General features: G+C 40.8%; 2 protein-coding genes across 5 annotated transcripts in view; both read right to left on the reverse strand.

Moving 5' to 3' along the window:
- The window catches only part of rabgap1.S (RAB GTPase activating protein 1 S homeolog), a 124,189-nt gene that overhangs the window by 37,941 nt on the left and 62,065 nt on the right, over nucleotides 1–24,183 (reverse strand). Inside the window, exon 1 of one of the 4 annotated variants that reach the window (XM_041574990.1) lies at nucleotides 22,566–22,638. The exons of the other annotated variants lie outside the window; for them this stretch is intronic. The gene's annotated coding sequence lies outside the window, so the exon portion shown is untranslated. Of the gene's footprint in view, nucleotides 1–22,565; nucleotides 22,639–24,183 lie in introns of those variants that run through there. 4 annotated transcript variants of the gene reach the window in all.
- Nucleotides 18,397–22,696, reverse strand: gpr21.S (G protein-coupled receptor 21 S homeolog). Its single transcript, XM_018232869.2, has 2 exons — nucleotides 22,566–22,696; nucleotides 18,397–20,554 (listed from the first exon to the last, which is right to left on the reverse strand). The coding sequence occupies exon 2, from the start codon at nucleotides 20,301–20,303 to the stop codon at nucleotides 19,245–19,247; it is 1,059 nt and encodes a 352-aa protein (XP_018088358.1). The 5' UTR covers nucleotides 20,304–20,554; nucleotides 22,566–22,696; the 3' UTR covers nucleotides 18,397–19,244.

The following is a 24,183-nucleotide window of genomic DNA, read 5'->3' on the forward strand; positions in this document are numbered from 1 at the left end:
TGTGACCGAGGTGGCTAAATTGACTAACATACCAAAAATAAATTTAAAAAAAAGTAGGTTTCCATAAATAAACATTCCCTGGGCCGTTAGTCTGTGCAAAACAGTTTAAAAAAACATGGGCAATTTTATGATAATAGCCTTTACCTTGTTTTTGGAGAAAAAAAAAAGTTAACCCACAAAGAGTGGTCCTTTCAATAAAAGTAATAAAATTGTGTAGAGTAATAATTTCATTACCATCCTTTCTATGTTTTTGGCAGAAAACAGCATGACCCAGTCAACCCATTGAAGTGATGTTCTTATAGATGCTGCAATTAGTTTTTATAGATGCTGCATAATTTGGATCTACTAGAAAATCACATAAAAATGTAATAAACCCAATAGGCTGGTCTTCCTTCCAATAAGGATTAATTATATCTTAGTTTGGATCAAGTACAAGGTACTGTTTTATTATTACAGAGAAAAAGGTAATTTTTGGATTATTTGGATAAAACAAAGTATACGGGAGATGGCCTTTCCATGAATTCAAAGCTTTCTGGATAATGGGTTTCAGGATAACGGATCCTATATCTGTACTATAATAGCATTAGCAATACCAGACTACTATAAACAGGAAAATGTACCCCAAATTAGGAGCCTTTCAGACATCTCACTTTATTCAACCCATTTAAATTATTACAGATGATGAAAGCTCAGAAAAACTTCCAGGTTACAGAGATGTGTGGTGACCCAGCAGTCTGCCAGACAGCCAGGGTGTCCTTCTTATAAATATTGAATGAAATAAAATGACTTGTTGGCCTATGTCTGACTTTAACTACTAGAAAAAAAAGCACATGAGACAAAAAAAACTGGATGGATAAAACGGCATAAGTTTTCTTTAAGTTTAATTTTTTATATAGGATTTTTGCTTTTATTAAGATATAAACATAAAGCATGGGGGTTTCATTTGTTTCAAAAAGTTATAAAAATAAGTTCTTCAAATCTTATTGTGTCCAGGGGCGTAACTACAGAGGAAGCAGACCATGCGGCTGCAGGGGGGCCCAGATGTTATAGGGGGCTCCATAAGACCAATTGATTTGCTGTGGGGCCCAGTAACAATCTAGTTACGTCACTGATTCTGTCAGTAGCTGAAAATGATTTTTTCAGTCAAGTTACCCATTATCCATCCTGTATTATTTTCAAGCAGAAAGATCTACTACAAAACAGTGTTGGGTGTATTAAGTAGGGTGAAGGTCAAACTGTGATATATTTGTTAAAGGGAGATGCTGCAGGGGTCCACCACTCTGGTCTTTGTCCTGGGCCCACCAGTACCTTAAAGTACCTCACTATATATATATTTACTCATATCTCATCAGTTATAAAGTTTAGAACCAAAACTACAGGAACTAAAGCCAGTTTTGCAGAACATTTTACAGAAATGTTAATACATAAAAATTTACAAATCCCTATAAATGTTACACAATCCCAAAGACATGCCAATGATTCCAATACGGTTTTTCAACTTAAATTATACATGGAGCAAGGTGACTCAATTCCTTAAGCCGACCATATATTGAAAGAGCTTATTTAGCAAAGTACTTCAATGTATGGCCAGGTTAAGGCATTGGGGGCACCTTGCTCCTTGTATAATATTAGCTTGAATACAGTTTGAAATCTTTCCCTGATTAGATCACCTTGAGGTGGGTGATTCTGGGCAGATCCAAACGCTAAAGGAGTTGTTTACCTTTAAAGTAACATTTAATATGATGTAAAGAGTGATTTTCTGAGACAAATTGTTATTGGTTTTCATTATGTGAGTTATTGAGCTTTTTATTCAGCAGCTCTTCAGAATGCTATTTCAGCAATCTGGTTGTTAGAGTCCAAATTACCCTAGCAAATAAGCATTGATTTAAAAGAGACTGCAATGTGAATAGGAGACGACATAACTAGTAAAAAGTAGCAATAACAAAATTGTAGCCTAACAGAGCATGTTTTTTTAGATTCAGTGATCAACATTTGAAAGCTGGAGTCAGAAGAAAAAGGCAAATAATCCAAGGCGAATCGAGAACTGTTAAGTGAACCACCCTTTAAAGGAGAAGGAAATGTCTTTTTACTGGGGGGTGCCAAAAGTTAGGCACCCCAAAGTGGTTGCATGTACTTACCTGAAACTACAGACCGGTGCACCTATTAGGAGAAAACTGCACCGACCCAGGGTTTCTTCTTTTTTCTCGCAGCTGCACATAACGAAAAATCTGGCTATTTTGTTCTACTGTGCATGCGTCTGCCTTGGGAAAGTTGAAGAAAGAAGAAGAAGCTGGAAGACGCACCATGAATCACGGGCCAGTGCAGTTTTCTGCCGATAGGAGCACCGGTCCAGGGTTTCAGGTAAGTACATGAGCTAACTTGGGGGTGCCTAACTTTTGGCACCCCAAGTAAAATTATCTTTCCTTCTCCTTTAAATGTTCCCATGTATGGCCACTTTTAGTCGAAAAGAAAACTCTGTACTATTAATAATGAAGATGCATCTTTAATTTGCATTGAAGAGACAATGTAAGGACATAGTGGACAATGTGCTTTTAAGCATATTTCCATAAATACACATGAATGAACTTCTTGCCTTGTTAGGTCCTTTCCCACAGACTTACACAATCATCTATTTACGACATCTAAACGTATTCACATATTAAAAGATTATAAAACTGGGCTGGCCAGCTTCCCAGTATACATAAAGCAAAACATTTTTCTGTTTGCGTGTTCTTTATGCATTCAGACATGGTAGGACCAAATGCGACAAGACTACTCAGAGACCATGCTCACATGCATGAGGACACTTTTGATTTGAAAAACATTACTTTGAGCACAGACTGCAACAAAACCTTTCAGGCACTGAGCTTCAATCTGGTTTGCCCCAACCGGCCACCTACTTTTTCACATGACCATATCATCTCTGTAAAGTTCGGTGGAATATCTCAGTCCTATCTCTATATAGATCAGCTACCAATTAACCCTCCTAGTTTGTTTCCACTTTTTTGCTTCAGCCGGGAATCTGAGGAAAGGATCAGGGCTTCTTTAAATGCAAATATATAAGAGTAACAATCGATTATTTATGCTGCAGATTTTGAATGTCAAATTTGCCTTATTTGCACACAGGGTTGTAAGGAAATATTGTTTGGGACCTCTCACATGTGGTTCCTTCTGCTGGATTAAATCTTAAGGAAGCGATAACAGCACTAAATATATTTAAACAAAGAGAATGTTTTCATAAGCCTGGCCCAAACATGAGCTGTGCCACAGTCACTAGAAAACCTTCTCCTATTTTTATACCTTTCTGTGAGAACTGGCTCCCAGGACAATTTCTCATGCTTGACACGTAATGGGAACTGAAGGAAACCCACTCTGAGCACACACCCTATATACAAACCACGATTCAGAATGGTAGGAAGAAAGAGAGCAATAAACAGAAGCTTGGAGAAGCCATAAGAAGTTACACCACCATTTACACGCTTCATCTCCCAATGACAAATTGATTTAATAAATATGACGTTACTTAAGGCTGGAGGCCTTAGTAATCTGAAAGATTTACATTTAACTAAAACATTAAACTACTGGAAACTGGTGGTGAAATGGAACGTCCTGTTACTTCATTTGTGGCTGCTGAGAGTTGCAGTTCAGGAACAGCTGCAGAAAAGTCCAGATCAGTTGCCAGGCAGAGTTTGCATTACTTTTACCTTCCTAAGAACGAGGCTCCTTTATTATAACTTGGTTGATACTAAAAATGAAATACCTGATTAAATCATTATCATTTATTTTTATAGCGACAGAAACGTTAGACAGCACTTTACATTTCTTTATAGCAAACAGGGGTTGCAATATTTGTACTTAACACCACACCTATTCAAACAAAATACAGGTATGGAATCAGGCACCAGTTATCGACAAAGCTCCGAATTATGGGAAGGTCTTCTCCCATAGACTCCATTTTAATTAAAAGAAAAATGGATTTCCTTTTTCTCTGTAAAAATAAGACAGTGTCTTGTATTTAATCCCAACCAAGATATAATCAATCCTTAGTGGAGGCAAAGCATTCCTATTGTGTTTAATGTTCAAATGATTTTTTTTTGGAGATCCAAATTACAGAAAGACCCCTTATCCAGAAAGCCTCTGGTTCCAAGCATTCTATATAACAGATCCCATACCTGTAATAGATTTTACCAACTCTAATAAAGAGTCAATTTCTCAACAAAAATACATGTGCGTTTCAAAATACAGATGTCCGTTTCAAAATACAGTTAAACATCAATTTTTCATTGCCTGATTTTAAGTGTTCCTTCATTTTACACCATTTCCTGTGGTTAATCAATATATAATGCATATAATACATTTCCCTGATTTTTTTCCCTGGAGTTTACATAATTTTTTTCTGGTACCCCTTAAAAATGTAAAATGGGGGTTCTACTGTATGATAAAAGTTGCAGAGCAGATATTACAAATATAGCAGAAATTAACTTACTAGTAAATTCCTAATGCCCTGTGAATGCCTCCCTTCCTTGACCTGCTCCACTGCCTGATCAACTCTTTTAAAAGCGCAGCTCGACAGACAGTTCTCCATCTATTCATTTCCCACCCAGTATCATCACTGCTCTGCCTTCCACCACAAGCCACTAAAAACATTAAAAGAAATGACAGCCCTATGGATGCAGCCCTCCAGTGAACTGGCGTGTGTGCTTGTGCTGTCAGGCTTACCGTCTGATCCAACGAAGAAGGAGCAGGAACTTGTAGAACACGAACCCACAAGCGCCTCGCACAACACTAACCCACCTGGAGTGGAACAGGGAGAAGTGAAGTGACGAGTAGCCAATGAGACTAACCGAAGCGAAGTACAGAGGGTTCAGGCAGAAGCGAAGTCAGACAGGCCGAGGTCGGGGGCAGGCAGCGAAGAGTCGTAAACGAGGTCAGGCAAGAAGATCAGGGCAGGCGGCAATAGACAATCCGGGAACAAGCTGAGGTCAAACACAGAAGATCAGTAGAATACAATGCTAGGGTTTCAGTCAAATAACCAGGCAAGGAGTCACAGTACTGGTTAGGACTAAATAGAGCTTATTTGGCGCCAAACTGGCGTCATCACGCTGGCGTCGCACAGCTGACGTCAGTGCGTCCGTCATCGGCGTCCGTCGCTGACGCCCCTGCGTCGGCGACCGTCGCCGGCGTCCAACGCTGCGCGCTGACGCGCATCGGTTCCCCGATGAGCGCGCCTGCGCCTGCGCCGGAAGGAACGTGGAAGCGGATCCTTACATTGCCCCCCGTCAAGGAGCGGCCTCAGGACGCAACTGGCAGAAGGTTTATCAGGGTAGCTCTTGTGAAAATTCTTCAATAGCTCAGCAGCATGGATGTTCGAAACAGGTTCCCAAGAATTCTCTTCCGGACCAAAGCCTTTCCAACTGACCAAATATTGTAGATGCTTGCCCCTAACACGGGAATCCAGGATCTTCTCAACCTCGAATTCTTCTTGACCGTCCACAACAACAGGGAGTGGAGGAGAAGTTGTACGGCCAGGAAAGTGGAATGTGGAGGCTGGTTTTAGTAGAGCAGAATGAAAAACTGGATGAATACGCCAGGTAGCCGGGAGCTTAAGTTGAAAAGCCACAGGATTAATCTGCCGAGTAATAAGAAAAGGACCCAGGAACCGTTGACCCAACTTCTTACTGGGGCAGGACAACTTGAGATTAACAGTAGATAACCAAACGCGGTCCCCCACCTTAAACTCTGGATCACTTCTTCGTTTTTTGTCTGCATAGATCTTGAAATTCTGTTGCGCTCTCCTCATGTTCCTCTGGAGCTTCAGAAAATTATCAGCCAAAAAGGTTAACCGATCCTTGACTGCAGGAACAAGAATATCCGAAACAATGGAGGAAGGGAAGGTGACAGGATGTAGACCGTAATTTGCAAAGAAGGGGGACTGATTGATAGAAGAATGTTGGGCATTATTATAGGCAAATTCCGCTAGAGGCAGGAGATTAACCCAATCATCCTGGAGATACGATGAGTAACATCTCAGATACTGCTCAAGAGTCTGATTAGTTCGCTCCGTCTGGCCATTGGTTTGAGGATGAAAAGCCGATGAAAGTGACACAGAAATCTTAAGAGCCCCACATAAAGCTTTCCAGAATTGAGACGTAAACTGTGGACCACGATCAGATACTACTTCATCGGGAAGGCCATGAAGTCTTACTACTTCCTTGATAAAACAATCGGCCGTCTCAGAGGCAGAAGGAAGTCCAGGCAGGGATTTAAAATGAGCCATCTTGGTCAGGCGGTCAATAAAGACAACAATAGCGGAGCAATCAGAGGAGAGTGGTAAATCAGAAATAAAGTCCATTGACACTGAGCCCCAAGGCCGAGAAGGAACTGGAAGGGGTTGCAGGAGGCCAATAGGTCGAACATGAGAATCCTTTGACCTCACACGAAGAGACAAATTTCGAACAGTCTTTAGTCATCCCAGGCCACCAAAACAGTCTTTTAGCAGAAACAATCGTTTTCTTTATACCTGGATGACCCGCCAGTTTAGAATCATGAATGTTCTTGAGAACCTCCAAACGCATCTGTTCAGGAACAAAAATTTTCCCTTCATGAAGAAGAAACCCTTCTTTGGGCACAAGAGAGGGTTCACAAACAGTTTTAGAGGCATCCTTAATTTGATCCACAAGAACAGATTGTAACAAAAGAAAGTTATTAGAGTTTAGAATTGTCTCAGGAGAAGAGAGAGTCTCATCCTCAGAGGAGAACATGCGGGAAAGAGCATCAGCCTTGATATTCTTTGACCCGGGCCGGTAGGTAAGGTGAAAGTTAAATCGCATGAAGAAAAGGGCCCATCTTGCCTGTCTAGGTCTTAATCTCTTGGCGGAACGCAGGTACTCCAAATTCCTATGGTCAGTGAAAATGAGAATTGGATGTTTGGACCCTTCGAGGAGATACCTCCACTCTTCTAATGCCAGTTTAATAGCAAGTAATTCACGATCCGCCACATCATAGTTACATTCACACTTGGCCAATTTGCGTGAAAAAAAAGCGACTGGATGGAGTTCTTCTTGAATCCCAGACCTCTGTGATAAAACAGCGCCCACAGCACTTTCTGAGGCGTCGACCTCTAATGTGAATGGAAGAGCCAAGTCTGGATGACGAAGAATTGGAGCCGACGTGAAGAGTCTTTTCAATCTCTCAAAAGCCATCTGAGCCTGTGGTGACCAAAAGAATTTTTGATTACAACGTGTGAGTTCAGTTATTGGTAAAATAATTCGAGAAAAATTCTTAATGAATTTTCTATAGAAATTTGAGAATCCAATGAAGCGTTGAACAGCTTTCTTAGAAGAGGGAATAGGCCAATCAATAATTGCCGAGATTTTCTTAGAATCCATTTGAATTCCTAAAGGAGAGATAAAAAACCCCAAAAAGTCCACAGATGTCTGTTCAAAAACGCATTTCTCGACCTTGGCATAGAGCTGGTGAGTACGGAGGCGGGCAAGAACTTTCTTCACATGTATTCTATGCTCTTCCAAAGAACTAGAAAAAATTAGAATATCGTCCAGATAAATGATGACGAAAATATCGAGAAAGTCTCGAAAGACATCGTTGACAAAATGCTGAAACGTTGCGGGGGCATTACAAAGTCCAAACGGCATGACAAGATATTCAAAGTGACCATAACGGGTACGGAACGCTGTCTTCCATTCATCCCCTTCCCGAATTCTAACTAAGTTGTAGGCCCCTCGAAGATCAAGCTTAGAGAAAATCTTGGCTTCCTTAAATCGTTGGAACAGCTCTGGAATGAGAGGAAGAGGGTAACGATTTTTGACCGTGATCTTATTCAAGTCTCTATAATCAATACACGGTCTCAAAGAATGATCTTTCTTTTCAACGAAGAAGATCCCAGCTCCGGCAGGAGAAGAAGATTGTCGGATAAATCCCTTGGCTAGATTTTCATCCAAATAAGTGCGCAATTCCAAGAGTTCAGGCTCAGTTAAAGGATAAATACGTCCAAAAGGGATTTGAGCTCCTGGAAGAAGATTAATGGGACAATCATAAATACGATGGGGAGGTAGCCTATCGGCCCCTCTCTTGTTGAAGACATCAGCGAATTCCCAATACGCCAGAGGAAGAAGATCATGAATTTCAGAAGAAGAAGAAAGGGAACATACTTTAATTGAAGAAGACGAATTCTCTAATGTACATTTAGAAAGGCAAAATTTAGAAGAAAATGTTACACCGCCAGTGGCCCAATTGATAGAAGGATTATGTCTCTGTAGCCAGGGTAACCCTAAAATGATAGGGAATAATGGAGACGTCACCACATCAAAATTCATTACTTCAGCATGAATTTTATTAATCACAACAAAAAGTGCAGCAGTCTCTTGAACCACAGGACCCGAGGTAATTAGAGAACCATCCGCCACACGAAGAGCTATAGGGTTCTTCTTGGATTGGAGAGGAATTTGGAACTGAAGAGCAACTTCACGGTCCAAGAAGCACCCACTTGCCCCGGAATCAAGTATTGCTTGGAGTTCCACCACTTTGTCTCCCCACTGCAAGGACAGAGAAATTGTGAGTAAGGACACAGAAAAGTTGCAACCGTTAAAGTCTCTTTCATAAGTCTCCTTACCCGAGGGACGGGTCGGACAATTCCGAAGAAGATGACCTGCTTGACCGCAGTACAGGCAAAGATTAAGCCTGCGGCGTCTGAGGCGTTCTTCAGGAGTTAATGCAGGCTTAATGGCTCCAATCTGCATCGACTCTGGGGCAGAACTGTTAGTGGCTGTAGGAACCGTAGATGTCATCATAGGAGGCATCCGGATAGGAGGTGGAGCAGAAGGTAAGAGCCAAGTAGGAGACACCAGACCAGCTTTTTCAGCCTTTTCCTCCTCCCTACGTTCTCTCAGTCTTTGATCCAACTGAATGGATATATGGATAAGCTCCTCCAAGGTGTCAGGAATGCCTGTACGGGCCAACTCATTCTTTAATTCAGCGGAAAGGCCCAGACGATAGCGGTTTTTCAGAGCTGCAGGATTCCATTCCGTATCCTCGGCCCACTGGCGAAACTCCAGAGTGTAGTCCTCGACAGGACGGGTACCTTGCCTCAAGGCATGCAGGGCGGCTTCGGCAGTGGAGGTTCTGTGTGGGTCATCATAGACCACAGCCATGGCATCAAAGAAAGAGTCCACAGTGGCCAAAACAGGACTTTGCCGATCCAACAAACGGAAGGCCCACGTCTGGGGCTCGCCTGTCAGGAAAGAAATGACAACCCCCACTCGTGTCTGTTCATTCGGATAGGTGTGGGGTTTAAGCGAAAATAGCAACTTGCAGCTACTTCTAAAGTTGCGAAATAACTTCCGGTCTCCAGCAAACTTTTCGGGGAAAGCGACTTTCGGCTCCGAAATTTCGGAAGTGATCACTTGTACTTCAGCTGGAGCAGAGGAAGAGGATGCTGCAGCAGAGGAAGGGTTTGCAGCCGGAGGATGTGTTCTGATGTGTTCCTGTAGCTGAGCGTAACCGCTCTGCAGCTCCCGAACGGCTTGAGTCAGAGATGACAGTTGTTGCGTCAGGACAGCAAATGGAGAAGCCCCTTCGGTTGGATCCATGGCCTGGTTATACTGTCAGGTTTACCGTCTGATCCAACGAAGAAGGAGCAGGAACTTGTAGAACACGAACCCACAAGCGCCTCGCACAACACTAACCCACCTGGAGTGGAACAGGGAGAAGTGAAGTGACGAGTAGCCAATGAGACTAACCGAAGCGAAGTACAGAGGGTTCAGGCAGAAGCGAAGTCAGACAGGCCGAGGTCGGGGACAGGCAGCGAAGAGTCGTAAACGAGGTCAGGCAAGAAGATCAGGGCAGGCGGCAATAGACAATCCGGGAACAAGCTGAGGTCAAACACAGAAGATCAGTAGAATACAATGCTAGGGTTTCAGTCAAATAACCTAATAACCAGGCAAGGAGTCACAGTACTGGTTAGGACTAAATAGAGCTTATTTGGCGCCAAACTGGCGTCATCACGCTGGCGTCGCACAGCTGACGTCAGTGCGTCCGTCATCGGCGTCCGTCGCTGACGCCCCTGCGTCGGCGACCGTCGCCGGCGCCTTCGCGCCGGCGTCCGTTGCCGGCGTCCAACGCTGCGCGCTGACGCGCATCGGTTCCCCGATGAGCGCGCCTGCGCCGGAAGGAACGTGGAAGCGGATCCTTACATGCGCACAGGCTAGGACGGTGCGAGAGACTGGGCGGGTGATAGGACCTGGAGGCCTAGGGGTGCCGTAGAAGTAAATCTGGGCCTGCTTTCACCCAAAAACTGTTTTGAAGTTATTTATAAATGTAATTGCTATTAAAAGCAGTATATGTCGGACTATTTACATTTTCTTTACACCTGGCTCTGACTTGTAAAACAATATTAAAAGTCAGCTGATTAAAACTGGTTCCTGCAGAGAACAGAAAGTGATCAAGAAAAACTGTTTACGTAGATGATTACTAACCCTGCTTTGAATATCACCGGTTTACAAGGTCCTTCCTGTGGTCACATTAACCTATGAAGCCCAGGGATGTTGCTGGAAATTTGACAAAATTTGTACCCCCTGGTTAGATGCCAATCAGGAGGCCTAAGTTGATTGATCATTTTAAGTAACGCACCCATGCTCAACTGCCCACCCCTAGAAAACTAAACAAGTGATTAAATGTATATAAACTGTATCTGTGCACACTTACAATTAGGATTGTCACCTTTCATGCAAATTTTTAATGGCCTGACCAGGGGCCTGAGCGAAAGGGGGCAGGCCACGGTGTCACAAAGGGCAGGGCTACGCCAGGACAGGGACCTAAAGGCAGAGATCAGGGAAGGGAAAGGGTAAATTCTAGGTGGGCCAGGGGCTTAGGTAGGTGGTTCAGGGACTACATTAAATGGCATTTCAGATTTACTAGAAACTACTACTGCCAGTAAATTTGTAATACCGTCCCCAGCCTAGTTTTTATCTTCTACTTGGATGTGATTTAAATCATGAACTCCATAGTTTCCATAGTTGTTTCTGTGTTTAATATGAAAATGCATGAATAAATAAAATATCTACGTAATGATCATTATTTTCTTTGCTTTAAAACCTCTTTAAAACAACTGAAAATATATAATCAATGTATAATATAATGTTGCTTAGAATTATATGTTATCTATTTTTAAAGAAAGGTTTTTTTGGGTAGAGGACCCCTTTAAATTTCAGGGTTAGTTTTTATTACAACTGACCCATTAGTCTGGCACAAACTAAACAAACATGTCTAGAACATTTGAGGCCTTTTCTAAAATAGCTCAAACTTCCTGGGTTTGTCTGCAGCTTGAGCATTTTACTGAAATAACTGTAAAATCTTCATTTTCCATGTTTACAAATCATATTTGTAAACATGGAAAGCTGCTCTTATTTGCATTGCAAATTAATGATCCATGTCAGTAGGAGCGAACCAAAAAACATTGTACTAATTTTTTTTTTAAATGAAAATATTATAGAAAATATTATAAAATTCAAGTCCCCTGTGAAAATTGCCTTTCTTAAACTTGTCTTTCCTTTTAAGGCAGATGTCCCTTAGGAAGATTTCTTGAGTATTCTTTGAAATCCATTAAAATTGAAAAGCTCTGCTCAAAAAAAATGCAGAAAATCCATACAGGGTATTAAAAAAATCTCTGTTGTGAATGCCAAACTCGAAAGCCAAACGATTAATAAGGACCAGTAACACTGCACACATGGGATTTTCATGCAATATATTCTTATAGAGAGACCCACAATGTTCAGGGATATAGTTTCTTTCCCAAGCTAATGCTATGGAACTTTTTAGTACAGGTATGGGATCCACAATCCGGAAACCTGTTATCCAGAAAGCTCTAAATTACGGAAAGGCTGCCTCCCATAGACTCCATTTTTTTAAATAATCCACATTTTAAAACAGTATTCCCTTTTTCTCTGTAATAATAAAACAGTACCTTTTACTAGGGATGCACCGAATACAAAATTTTGCTTGGGATTTGGCCTTTTTCCGCAGAATTGGCCGAATCCTTGTGCCTGGCCAAACTGAATCTGAATGTTAATTTGCATATTTAAATATCTGGAAAGCCCCAGGTCCCAGCCATTCTGGATAATAGGTCCCATACCTGTACTGACAAAGTGTATATCATAATTCTTTCACTTTACATTAATGGGATTTATCAAAAATCGAATTTGTGAGGTTTTAGTTTTATTTCTGCTTTGAATAAAGTCCCAATTTAAAAAACCACGAAAGTTTGCTAATTTGTTTAAAAAATCGGAATAGAAAAAAATTGTGGAAAAATACTTGAATACTTCGAATTTGTGCATTTATAAGATCAAAAAACACAAATTTGAGTTTAAAAGGTAAAAAAAAAAAATTCATTTAAAAAATATCTTGAATTTGCTTGAACAACTACCATTGACTTCTACATGAACTCGCAAGCATTTAAATGCCAATGTTTTGTATTTGCATTTTTCATGCTAAATACCAAACATTCAAGGAGAAGGAAAGCTACAAAGCAGTTTATTGCCAATAGATTAGCCACAATAGTGCAAGCTATAACACTATATTTATTCTGCAGAATGTTTTACGATACCCAAGTAAACAGCTCTAGAAGCTTTCTCTGTTTGTTTAGTTTTTGTTTTTAATAACAGCTGCCATATTAGCTTGGTGTGACATCACTTCCTGACTGAGTCTCTCCCTGTTCACTCATAGCTCTGGGCTCAGATTACAGCAGGGAGGGGAGAAGGGAGGGGCAAACTGAGTCCTAGCCCTGGAGGTTTGTGCTGAAAACAGGAAGTCTGATACTGAAGCCCATGTGTACACAATAGAAGGAAAGAAATCTGGGTTTCTTTTGATAGAAGACTCAAAGCAGCATTACTTTGAGGGTTTACTGGTCTATTTACATAGACCAGGGGTAGGCAACCTGCGAATCCGGAGCCTCATGCGGCTCTTCATCCTGCTTGCTGCGGCTCAGTCTCGTCATCTATACAGCCCTCACACCTGCTGGTGGCTTCTTGAGTGTGCGACCACAGTAAGCTAGCGGTTAGCTTACCGCGGTCACACACTCAGTAAGCCACCAGCAGGTGTGAGGGCTGTATAGACGTCCCTGGAGAGACAGGCAAGACCAAGCCACAGCAAGAAGATTCATCATGGTCCTTACCATGGTCACACACTCAAGACAAGAGAGTGAAGATCAGCATGGAGCTTCAGAAACAGAAGTCACATTAAACAGATGAGAACACTAGAATTTAATAGGGCTATTCAGTGTTTAATTTATTTCAAAGTAGGCCTACATATACACACTGCACTTCGGTTTGTTGTATTCTGTTGTTGTAACAGATATAAAAAAAAAAGGTTAAACCTTTTATAAAGTTTATAAGCTGTGTTATGTTTTGCGGCTCCAGACTATTTTTCTTTAGTGGAAGAGGGGGCAAAATGGCTCTTTTGATAGTAAAGGTTGCTGACCCCTGACATAGACCTTTCTTATAAAGCTTACTTAATTTTAGCCTTTCCTTCTGCTTGAAAATTTTGATTTTAATTTGTGAGGTTTATGGGCACAAAAAATATCAAATGTTGATAAATAACCCCTTAAAGTTTATATTTGTTTTCTACCACCTACAAATGTATTGGTAACAAATGTCCAATTCTATATGAAAAAGGTTTTCATTTTCAGTTCTTTGGAGAGTCATGAATTGCACTTGACATTTATCTTCCTGCACAGAAACTAAAACCAATTCATTCAATTCCGCTTACCTGCGCCCTGTAAATATGCGCCCTGTAGCACAATTTCAACTTGTTTCTTTCAGTAGAAAGAAAAAGGTGCAACGTATTTTTCTTTATTTATCTAGAGATCTCAACCAGGGGGCAGATTAAGGCATCATCGAAAGTGAAATAATTGTGTCTACCTGTCGCCAGAGGAACTAGAAAACCGGGGTAGGTCTGCATGTCTGTATCTAATGCTATTATTCCACAGGTTGTAGATTTTTTTCCTACTATTTGTATTTAGAACATTGCTCTGTTTTATATATTTTTTTTTCCTCAGTGGCATAACTAGTGTGGGCCGGGCCAAGCTACCCTTTTTACGAATGAAATCGCCTACGAGTTCTATTCTAACTTGTTTTGAATTAGGTAGCGGTATCTGATTCAAGAAGTTGTTCAGGAAAGTCTTTTACTTTCTTTTTACTGTCTAACTAATAATTTGTCATAGATTAAAATTTGTTAATTATAAATTATAATGTACTTTACTAACATTTGGCCACAAGAAGTCACTTCAGGATTCGGCTTGTGGCTATATGTCACGGAACCAGGGTCGGACTGGGCAGGACAGTGGGAAACAAAACCAGAGGGCCCCGCTGGCCCAGACCAACCTGAGCTGCCGCGGTATTTGCGCATGTACACGGCGGGGACAGAAATTGCAGTCAGGAGGGGGCCCCGAGGACTGCAAGGAGGACCCCCAAGGCTCCAGTCCGACCCTGCACGGAACTACTTGTTGATTGCCAGAAGCCTCATAAATTAAAGCAGAATACAAACACGATTAGTTAAGAAGGTTTTGAACACTTGTAGCTTTGTATGTTTTTCTACAGTTTAAGCACTTATCAGTGCCTCATACAAAGCAGAAAGTTTGCCTATTAATTTCTGGAAAGCAAATCACCTTCTAAGTAAACAAAAACAGGCAAAATCTTGGAATCCTCCATTTTGCAGTTATCGCAGCCTGTTCATTTTATGATCAGGCAGTATTTGTCTAAAAGTTAACTTCAACACTGCTGTAAATGTGCCCAATTCATCCAAAATCAGCTCATGGGGTTAAGGCCAGGGCACATGGAGCATTCGCTCTGCTGCACTCAGTCTCTGTTTTTATTTGCAGATTCACTCCCTTCCCCAGCTCCGATGATCTGCACTGAAAAGTAAAGCTTCCACCTTAGTACAGGTACATAGTGATCTTGGCCAGAAAATGCAAAAGCAGGCAGGCAATTTTATTGCTTTAGCACAGCTAAGTTGCTACATGACCCTTTAAGTCCAACTACTTAAAGTCTATGACTGGGAGAAAATGTATCCACTCCTATTCAAAAGTTTTTGAACACACAGTTTTTTGTAGTATTTTAGCTTGAATTTTAACTAAATTGAAACATTTATATGTTTACAAGCCACCTGTCAGCTCATGTCATGCAGTTTGTGGGTGGAACATGCTCAAATGTGAATGTATGGACAAAGTTTGTCACAAGCACTGTAAGATATCTTCCATTCATATCCTGGTAATAGTGGGCACAACGGCAGTATTATGGTACTGGGTTTGATTCCAGCCAGGGCGCCATCTGCAAGAAGGCACTGGAGGTTTTAGGTTTCTCCACTGGCTGGAATGGGTCAGCAGAGAAATGCTACGTTTAACCTAAGGGGCAGATTCATTAAAGGAGGAGGAAAGGTTAAAACTAAGTAAGCCTTATCAGAAAGGTCCATCTAAATATACCAGTAAACCCCCAAAGTAGTGCTGCTCAGAGTCCCCTGACATAAGAAACACTGCATTTCTTTCCATCTATTGTGTATACATGGGCTTCTGTATCAGACTTCCTGCCTTCAGCTTAAACCTGATTACCCTGGGCAAGAGCATGCTCGGTTTGCTCCTCTTCCCACCCCCTTCCTTCTCTGCTGTAATCTGAGCCCAGAGCAGGGAGAGACTCAGGCAGGAAGCGATGTCACACCACGTTAATACTGCAGCTCCTATCCTAAACAAACAGTTTCTAGAGCTTTTTACTCCGGTATGGTAAAACATTCTACAGAATAAATATAGCATTCTAGCTTGCATGATTGCAGCTAATCTATTGGCAATAAAATGCCTCCGTAGCTTTCCTTCTCCTTTAAGGGTCAAATTGAAAATTCCATTTTTTTATGGTCAAAACTGTCAAATTCGACTAGGGAGTTATCCAAACTCGATTCCAGTTTTTTTTAAAAAAAATTTAATTCGGTTTTCAAGATTTATTATACTCTGGTCCTTTAAGAATTCAAATTTGACTATTCGCCACCTAACACCTGCTGAATTGCTGTTTATGTCAACGGGAGATGTCCAGAGATCAATTTGGAGATGTTTGCAGCCTGACATTCAAGTTTTTTTCAGAGAATCGAGTTTGATCAAATGTGATTCAAATTCGATTCTAGCTTTTGGGTTGTTTAAATTAGTTCGAATTGGAAAAAATTGATTTTATTAATAAATGTTGAATTTATGGGAGTTAAAAAAAAAACTCATATAAATTTAAAATTCGACCCTTGATAAATCTGCTCCTAAGTGTAATATACACAAGCGCCCTTCACCTACCCCTCCACCCCTGGATTTAGCCAGGAAGTATCTTGCAGTCGAAAGGGAGTTCTTCTCTGAACATTTAAATTAGCCATGGCACCAAAGGTTCACCCCCTAAAGCTGTGGTCTTGGCCCAGGCCCTTGAGTGCCTATATGTTAAATACAGGCCTGGTCAAACCATGCTGTTTTCTCTATTGGCATTATTACTCTGGTGGAGAAAACACAGATCCATTGCTTCTGACGAGCCCTTAGTATGCACATATAGGCACGGCATCCATTGCACACATGGAGAATGAAACTGCACACTTATATTTTTGTACTGAAGTTACTACACCCTTTTACTATTTACTTTGTTTTAAGGCAAAGAAGCACTCGGTGATAGTGTGTCCTTTTCAATAGACTGTTCTGTACCCAGAACTTTCGTTTTTCTGCACTCTAAAAAAGGATAAATATACACCTACATATAAGACATCAGCAGCCTGTAGCTTGGAAACAGATGCTGCATTGTAACCACAGCACACAATACTTATGGTACCCATAAGCCAACTACCTTTCTGCTTCCTATAGAATTTACTGCAGTAGGATTCACACATGGTTACTTTACCTTTCATCCCTAGACCAGGGGTCCCCAACATTTGTTACCAGTGAGGCACATTCAAATGTTAAAAAGGCTGGAGAGCAATATAAGCATGCAAACAGTTCCTGAGGGAGCAAAATAAGGGCTGTGATTTGCTATGGGTTGGCCCTATATGGACTGGCAGCCTGCAGGAGACACTGTTTGACAGTACACCTGGATTTTATGCAACCAAAACTTGCCTCCAAGCCAGGAATTCAAAAATAATCACCTGCTTTAAGGTCACTGGGAGCAACAGTCAAGGGGTTGGAGAGCACTGCCCTAGACTAAAGGTCCCCATAGACGCAAAGATTTTTCTTGCCGCCAATCCTTCGAAATTATCGTGCGGTTAGTGGGAAAATTGATCGGCCAGGTTAAAAAAATCTTTATCGGTCCCAGTGCAATCTATCTATGTTTGCAGGGACAAGCAGGCAGCTACTCTTTGTTTTCCTGGCAATATCGCCTGAAATGGTCTTTTTAGTTGATGGACAATTCGTACGACCAGATAATCGTGGTCTCGCGATGAGGTTCGAATCTTTTAAAAATCTTTACATCTATGGCCAGCTTAAGGGAGAAAGACATTAAACAGAGCTTGTGATGCCCCACATTTGGGGGGGGGGGCACAGTGAACCAGAACAAAGGGAAGAGCAATCAGTGATAACCTACTAATAATGAAATCAACAAAATGTGTTTAAATCAACACACTAGGCAAAATACATTTTCGACATAACATCTATTTACAGAGAAAATGTTGTATATGGTTTCCAACTTGGAAAATGAAAGCAAGGTTGATACATACAGGGTCTACAGCATAATAGATAACATTTCTCACCTTGACAATACAGCTAAAAAAGTAATATGATCTGTTGTGGATTCAACTGCAACAATAAGCTCCTTACCTGTGTGCAAAGCAGGGACAGAAACAAGCCTTGAACAGCTTAGACCAGCTAATTTACTTCTAGTTTCTCTGGGTGAGAAGATTTGAAGCATAACAAATACATTTATATGGCTGTTTCGAAAAACCATACCAAACAAAAGTTTTAACTTATGTGTGAAAGACAAAATACTTTTTAAGAATGACTGCAGTATATATGTTGGGTTTATAATTATTTAATATTATTATGGGCTTATTTGGGCAACTTATTGCGCCTAACAATGTTCATGGTTTGAACAAACAGCCTACACATACCAAAACAACTGGCAGCAAAATGTAAATAACAACCATGTCAAACACAAACATTTTTGGCACTCAAATGGTTTCCTGTAATGTTAATAATAATATTCAGAGGACTTGGGGTCCGTGGGACCCTCCACCAACTACAGGCCCCACACATTTGCCCATTCTTTGCACACCAGTGATCCATGTGGAGGATGGGAAAGAAGAAATCATAGGAAGTGTGCAGAAATAGGGTTGGAGGGGGTGGGTTGCAAATCTTATGGCTACGCCAATTAAAGTACGGCCAACAACATGAACAAGTAATACGTTTATGAGACACAAAACAGACATTCAATATTTACGTCCTTATGAATACTCAAGCAGTAAGGCGAATATCCTTAAACTAGACTAAAAATATTCCAGTAGTCGACATTTTGTTGTCTAAATATTACCAATAATATATTATTTTTTTCACTTAGAAAAATATTGCATTCATTTTGGTGGGGACCAAATCATTTAGGCATATAACAAAATAAATGTAATAATGGAAACTTTCTAATCACAGACATATTATGTCTATCTTGAAGAGGTGATTTTTATTTGTTTGCTGCTCACAGTTTAGGTTTTTGTCGGAATCAAGGCAATTCCCTTTTGCAAGGAGAAAATTCCAGCCATCCACATGTAAATCCAAATATTTAGCTCCATAAAAGATGCCATTCAGGAACAAAAGGTCATGGGTGCAGCGGAAACCTGTCAACCACTGAAAAATCCAAATTTAGAACTGCATCTATGATCTGTAGTTTGAGGTGAGCAAAAAACATGGAGAGATAGGATGGGGAAAATAGGCATCAAATATGCACCTCCACATTGTTTCCATTCCTGGTAGAATGTCATATAAGCCCAGATCACAAGATAAACAGCACCAATCATGGTCACAATACACATGGTAACAGCACAAATTTCCCATTACGGGACTGATATTAAGTATGCCCTTGAATCATGAAGTGGATTTACCAGTATTGCTGCAAACTAACAATGAGGACATTTATAGTGAATCTTTGAAAGGCAACTCTTTTGCACATTTATTGGCACAGCCTAGGTTTACCGAACGCAGTTAAGGAACAAGATTCTAAACAAAAAGTTTGGTCCACAGTGTATGCTTGTTAAGGGTTGCAGCCATCAGTTGGTCTCTTGCTTACAGTACCTGGAACTTCATTGCTCTCCCCTTGCCTAGAACATGATGCACACACCGTTCCAGAGAGGCGCTTCAGTCCCTTCTGAAAAACACTGTTAGACATGCTGTATATTACACAGTTACAGAAGCTATTGCTGATGGCTAACCACGTTGTAAGGAAGGATGCAGTTTGGTTTGCATAGACCTTGGAACTCTCCAGGAGAAAGTAGATGATGTAGGGCAACCAGAGAATATAGAAAACGCTGGTAATGCGGAAGAGCACTGTGGCATAGTGTTTGTCCGGGCTGGGCTGCCCCTGGCTAGGTTCGCTTTCTGAGGTACTGAAACGTATCCGTCTCTCATTTATCTCCTTAGTGTGCTGCTGGCAGATCCGAAAGATGTTAAAGTAGGTAAAGCAAACAATGATGGCTGCCGGAGCATACAGCATGATCACAATGAAGGAAGTGAAGTATGGGCTAGTGTGCCATAAGTTTGCACAGGATTGAAACACATCCCCATGGTATCCAGGCTTCCCCCAACCTAAAAACGTGGGCAGAAACACTGCACATGAATATACCCATAAGATCAGGATGCAGAAGCGCAGCCGACATGCTGTGACAAGTGTGTTATATGTCAGAGGTTTTGTGATGGCAATGTACCGGTCAATGCTAATACAGGCCAAAGATGTCATAGACACACTCTTCAGAACAGATACCACATATCCAAACATCCTGCACACAAAGTACTCCGGAAGGACAGCAGGATAGTGAAGAAGAGAGAAAGAAGGCACCAAACAGCTTACACCAACAAGAAGGTCTGCATATGCCATTGTTTGTATGAAGTAGCTAGTGGTGTGGTGGTTGAGTAGAGGAGCACAGTGGAAGACGAAGATCACAATCAAATTGCCTGAGATGATCAATACAGTGAGGAAGATGATTATACCAACTTCCAAGATGCAGACTGGAATAGCCTCATGGGATCCAATGCCCAACAGGCAGAAGGGGTGGCTACTGCTACTGCTGTTACTGTCATCTATAGAAGAGTTCATCTTGAGATATCCTATGATTACGGATCATGCCTGCATCTGTCGTTCCCCTATTGCTCACGGTGCTTCCAGTTGTATTTTTGTTTGTATAAGAGCCTCCCTTTATGCCAAATCGAGCATAATGCTAACGTACACTACCATTAGATCCAGATGGGATTAGAAAAAAATCTTTCAAAAGAAACATCATCAGGAAGACTGAAGAATGGGTCTCTATCCAGGGCAATTCACACCACAGCTATGCTTCCACTCTAGAGCTGGGAGGAGAGAATATAATAGCAATTTTACAGCTTCTTGTTCAAATACTTATTCTTGAACATTTACAGATAAAACAAGCACTGCCAACTTGCTACATGCATGCACCCAAAGATATTTTAATAACCATAAGCCCTGCCAGCTTATTACAATTATGATTAGTGCATTTGCACTATTACAGTCAGTTTCTCTCTTACCTACACATAGCAGCTCTATACTATGACATATTAAAGGGGTTGTTCGCCTTTCAAACACTTTTTCAGTTGAGTTGTTTTCAGATTGCTTACCATAAGCAAAGACTTTTTACAGTTGCTTTCCATCTTTTATTTTTTACCATTTTCCCAAAATTGAAGTTTAAAGTTCCTGTGTCTAGTGTCTCAGTCTGGCAGTTCAGTGATCCAGGAGCATCTGAACTGTTACAATTTTCTACATTTAGTTGATACAATTAGTTGTATCAGCAGGGACAAAGATAACAAATGTATCAACTAAATGTATCAATTTAGAACAATAAGACCCCCTCCCCCCCAGAAAAACATTCACAAATAGAAAATAGAAAGTAATTGGAAAAAGCCTTTATTTCTGGTGAACTATCTGAAACAACTGAACGGAATAAAGTTTTGAAGGTGAACAACTCCTTTATACACCAGTTATGTAGCAAAGAACTATCACTAAAACAGTTAAGACTGTCAGTGAAGGCAACCCAGCACACTCTAGCTTGCAGTTCTAGCCACTTCCATTCAATATCTGCACATCGCATTTTTTTAGCACTGGAAATCTTCCACTGTTCTAGCTAGAAGTTTTCTACAGAGACCTGTAAGTTTAGCACAGTACATGATTTTATAATCCTCTTTAAGTAATGTGACCGTCACACTTTTCTTGAAACAGAGTATACAAATTTGTCATGTAATGGAAAGAAATCATACAGGCTGAAAACCTACAACCAAGATCTGAAATCACAAGCAGTATTCCAACAACGTCCACATTACAGTCAGCAACCCATACATCTTCTAAGTACATACAACAGGCACATCCAAACTTTTACAGATACAGCAAACACTTCTGATTTGGTAGCACACAGATTACTGCTTTACTGGTAGAAACAGCAAGTAGTATTTATTTGCTAAATTACAACTAAGGGCATTCTTATACTTACCTTTAGATGCTTAAAACTAATGCTTCCAGATCTTGCTCTCCATGGAGTTGCAAGCACAATTTAGCCCTTACTATGATTTAGAAAAACAAGCACTGAACACTGAGAACATCTGATTTAGCCATCAGCCTCAAAATCAAGATTATGCACAGTAATTCCACAAATTAGGTAATATCACCCTGCTTTTAAAAAATCACAGCATGCATTGTAAACATTACAACCAACAAACAGAATGCTCTGAGTTGTAGCAAATGGCATGCAAACAGCTCTCTCATCAGCTAAAGAGGGCTTTCCTCATATATATACTTTTCAAGAATTTAGAACAGACTTCAAACCTCTCATTAACTTCATCGCCATACCCATTCCGTGAGCTTTGTGCTTTTATTTACTGCTGCACTCTCCTCTCACATGCTGCAGATCTCCCTCTTACTTACTCTTTACTGCATTGGTGTGTTCTCAGTCACTGCAAAAGCTGCATTGTGCCATGGTCACTGCAGAATTGACTTATACCCATCTGATTACCTGCAGCTCTGTTCTCCCAGTCGTGGCAATCACTGCAGCACTGTACTGCCTTTAGTTCAGTCACTGCAGCCCTATTCTAGAACACCACTGAATAAAGGACACTAAGCTTTTTAGCTCTTCGGCAGCCAGAATAAATGAATATTACAGCTCTGTAGCTAACATTGATCAACCAGCTGCAGCCACATCTATTAATCGTGCTTTTCTCTAACATCCGTACCAGTGTCTTGTGTTTCACCCTTACAAATGCCTGCAATCTAGGCATTTTCATTTAAACAGTCACTCATAACAAATACACTGCAGATACAGTCAGACAGTCTTGAGTCACCCTGACAATTATTTACCTGAGTTTCTCTGGGTGTCACAAGGGTTTGGAAGTGTCCTGCAGTAGGACTGCAGCTCACTTTGCTGCAGAATGGAGAGAATGCCTTTGTGACTAAGTCCTCTGCACACCCTCCTCTCCTCCTCCTCCTCCCTCAGTTGCACTGCCAAGATCAGACGGGATCCCAGACTCCACTACAGCGTGCAGACAGCAATTGTAGGCACATGGAAATAATAATCACAGCTTGCTCTCATAGTATCACTTCCACTGAACTACCAGTATTGCCAAAAGATGCAGATTTTTACATAATTAATCAGAACACATTAATGCGGCAGTACCTGCTGGATGCAGGGTATACCCATAAAGGTCATTCACAAAGAAAACAATAAAAAGGCTTCCTGGGAAAAAAAAGAACATAAATTGTCGGAATTGCAAATGGGCTTTTTTTTTAGCAATGTGGAATGAAACAATACAAAGAAAAAAGTGCATGCTGGGAAGCTTCAGGTTTAGTAATATTAAAATAAAAATAACGAATCAAAAATTTCAAGTCTTTTTGTTAGAGCTTACTGTCTAAGTGTAAAGCATTATTAAACCCGCTACAACACCAAAAACTAAAAATATACATAGATTTTATTGGTCCTACTAAAATATGCTATATTCAATTAAGCTGGACATAATACATAGACAGATTTATTCATGCCCAAGTTTAAGTATCCGAAAAAATTGTTAAAGAAATATATGCGGATTTAACTAAGAAGGATGATGTTAGTCTAAATTCTGTTAATGGGATGATGAACAAAGAACAACTATGCAGCCAATTTTTAATGCCCGCAGTCAAATGACCATTCACATGACAAAACAATTTTAAATTCAAATTCTACAAGTGCTGGTTTTTAAACCAATAGTATGTCAAATTGTATGGGAAATGGAGCACAGGACCAAGCAATCTCTTAAGAAGGACTGAAAAAAGAGAAAAGAACTGACCCACATAACTGCACCTTCCCATCCTTAAATCCAAAACTCCTATGAAGCAAATTAATTAAAACTTAACCTTTAATAAATCGTTTAAACAAAGTCTAGAGAGCAATATTAAAATTGAGGTTAGGTATAGGAGGCTGATTGACACGGTAACACCGGGTTCAGGGGGAAATGTGCTAATTGCACTTGAGTCAATACAAAGTTGCGGTTGGAACACAGATGGTAATTATTTGGCACATAGGCCAAACTATACGTCTATCTGGTACAGCCAAGATTGCCCCACACCAAACCAACCCCTTCACCCACTTGAGGATCCCTCCCTTGTGGTATTAGGTTAGAGGAGTGAGAGCCAAGGTAGCAACAGCCCTAAGGCATTTAAATACTTTAGAAGCTCAAATGTATCAGATAGTATCCGACCCACGGATCATTCCATTGTCCAACCCCTTCACCCACAGAGGTCCCCTCCCGATCCGATCACCCAGTTTAGCCAATTCTATGTCCCTATCAGACTTTTAGTTTCTGGTTAGGCAGGCGTCTGATAGGGACATAGAATTGGCTAAACTGGGCAGTCGTCCTGTTTTTGGCAAAAATAAAGTTATGTTGTTCCGCTCACTGTACAGTAACTTTGTAATTTTAATCTATTGTGCACAGTCAGAGCTGGG

Source organism: Xenopus laevis, chromosome 8S, assembly GCF_017654675.1.
Source record: "Xenopus laevis strain J_2021 chromosome 8S, Xenopus_laevis_v10.1, whole genome shotgun sequence".
Classification (NCBI taxonomy): Eukaryota; Metazoa; Chordata; class Amphibia; order Anura; family Pipidae; genus Xenopus; species Xenopus laevis.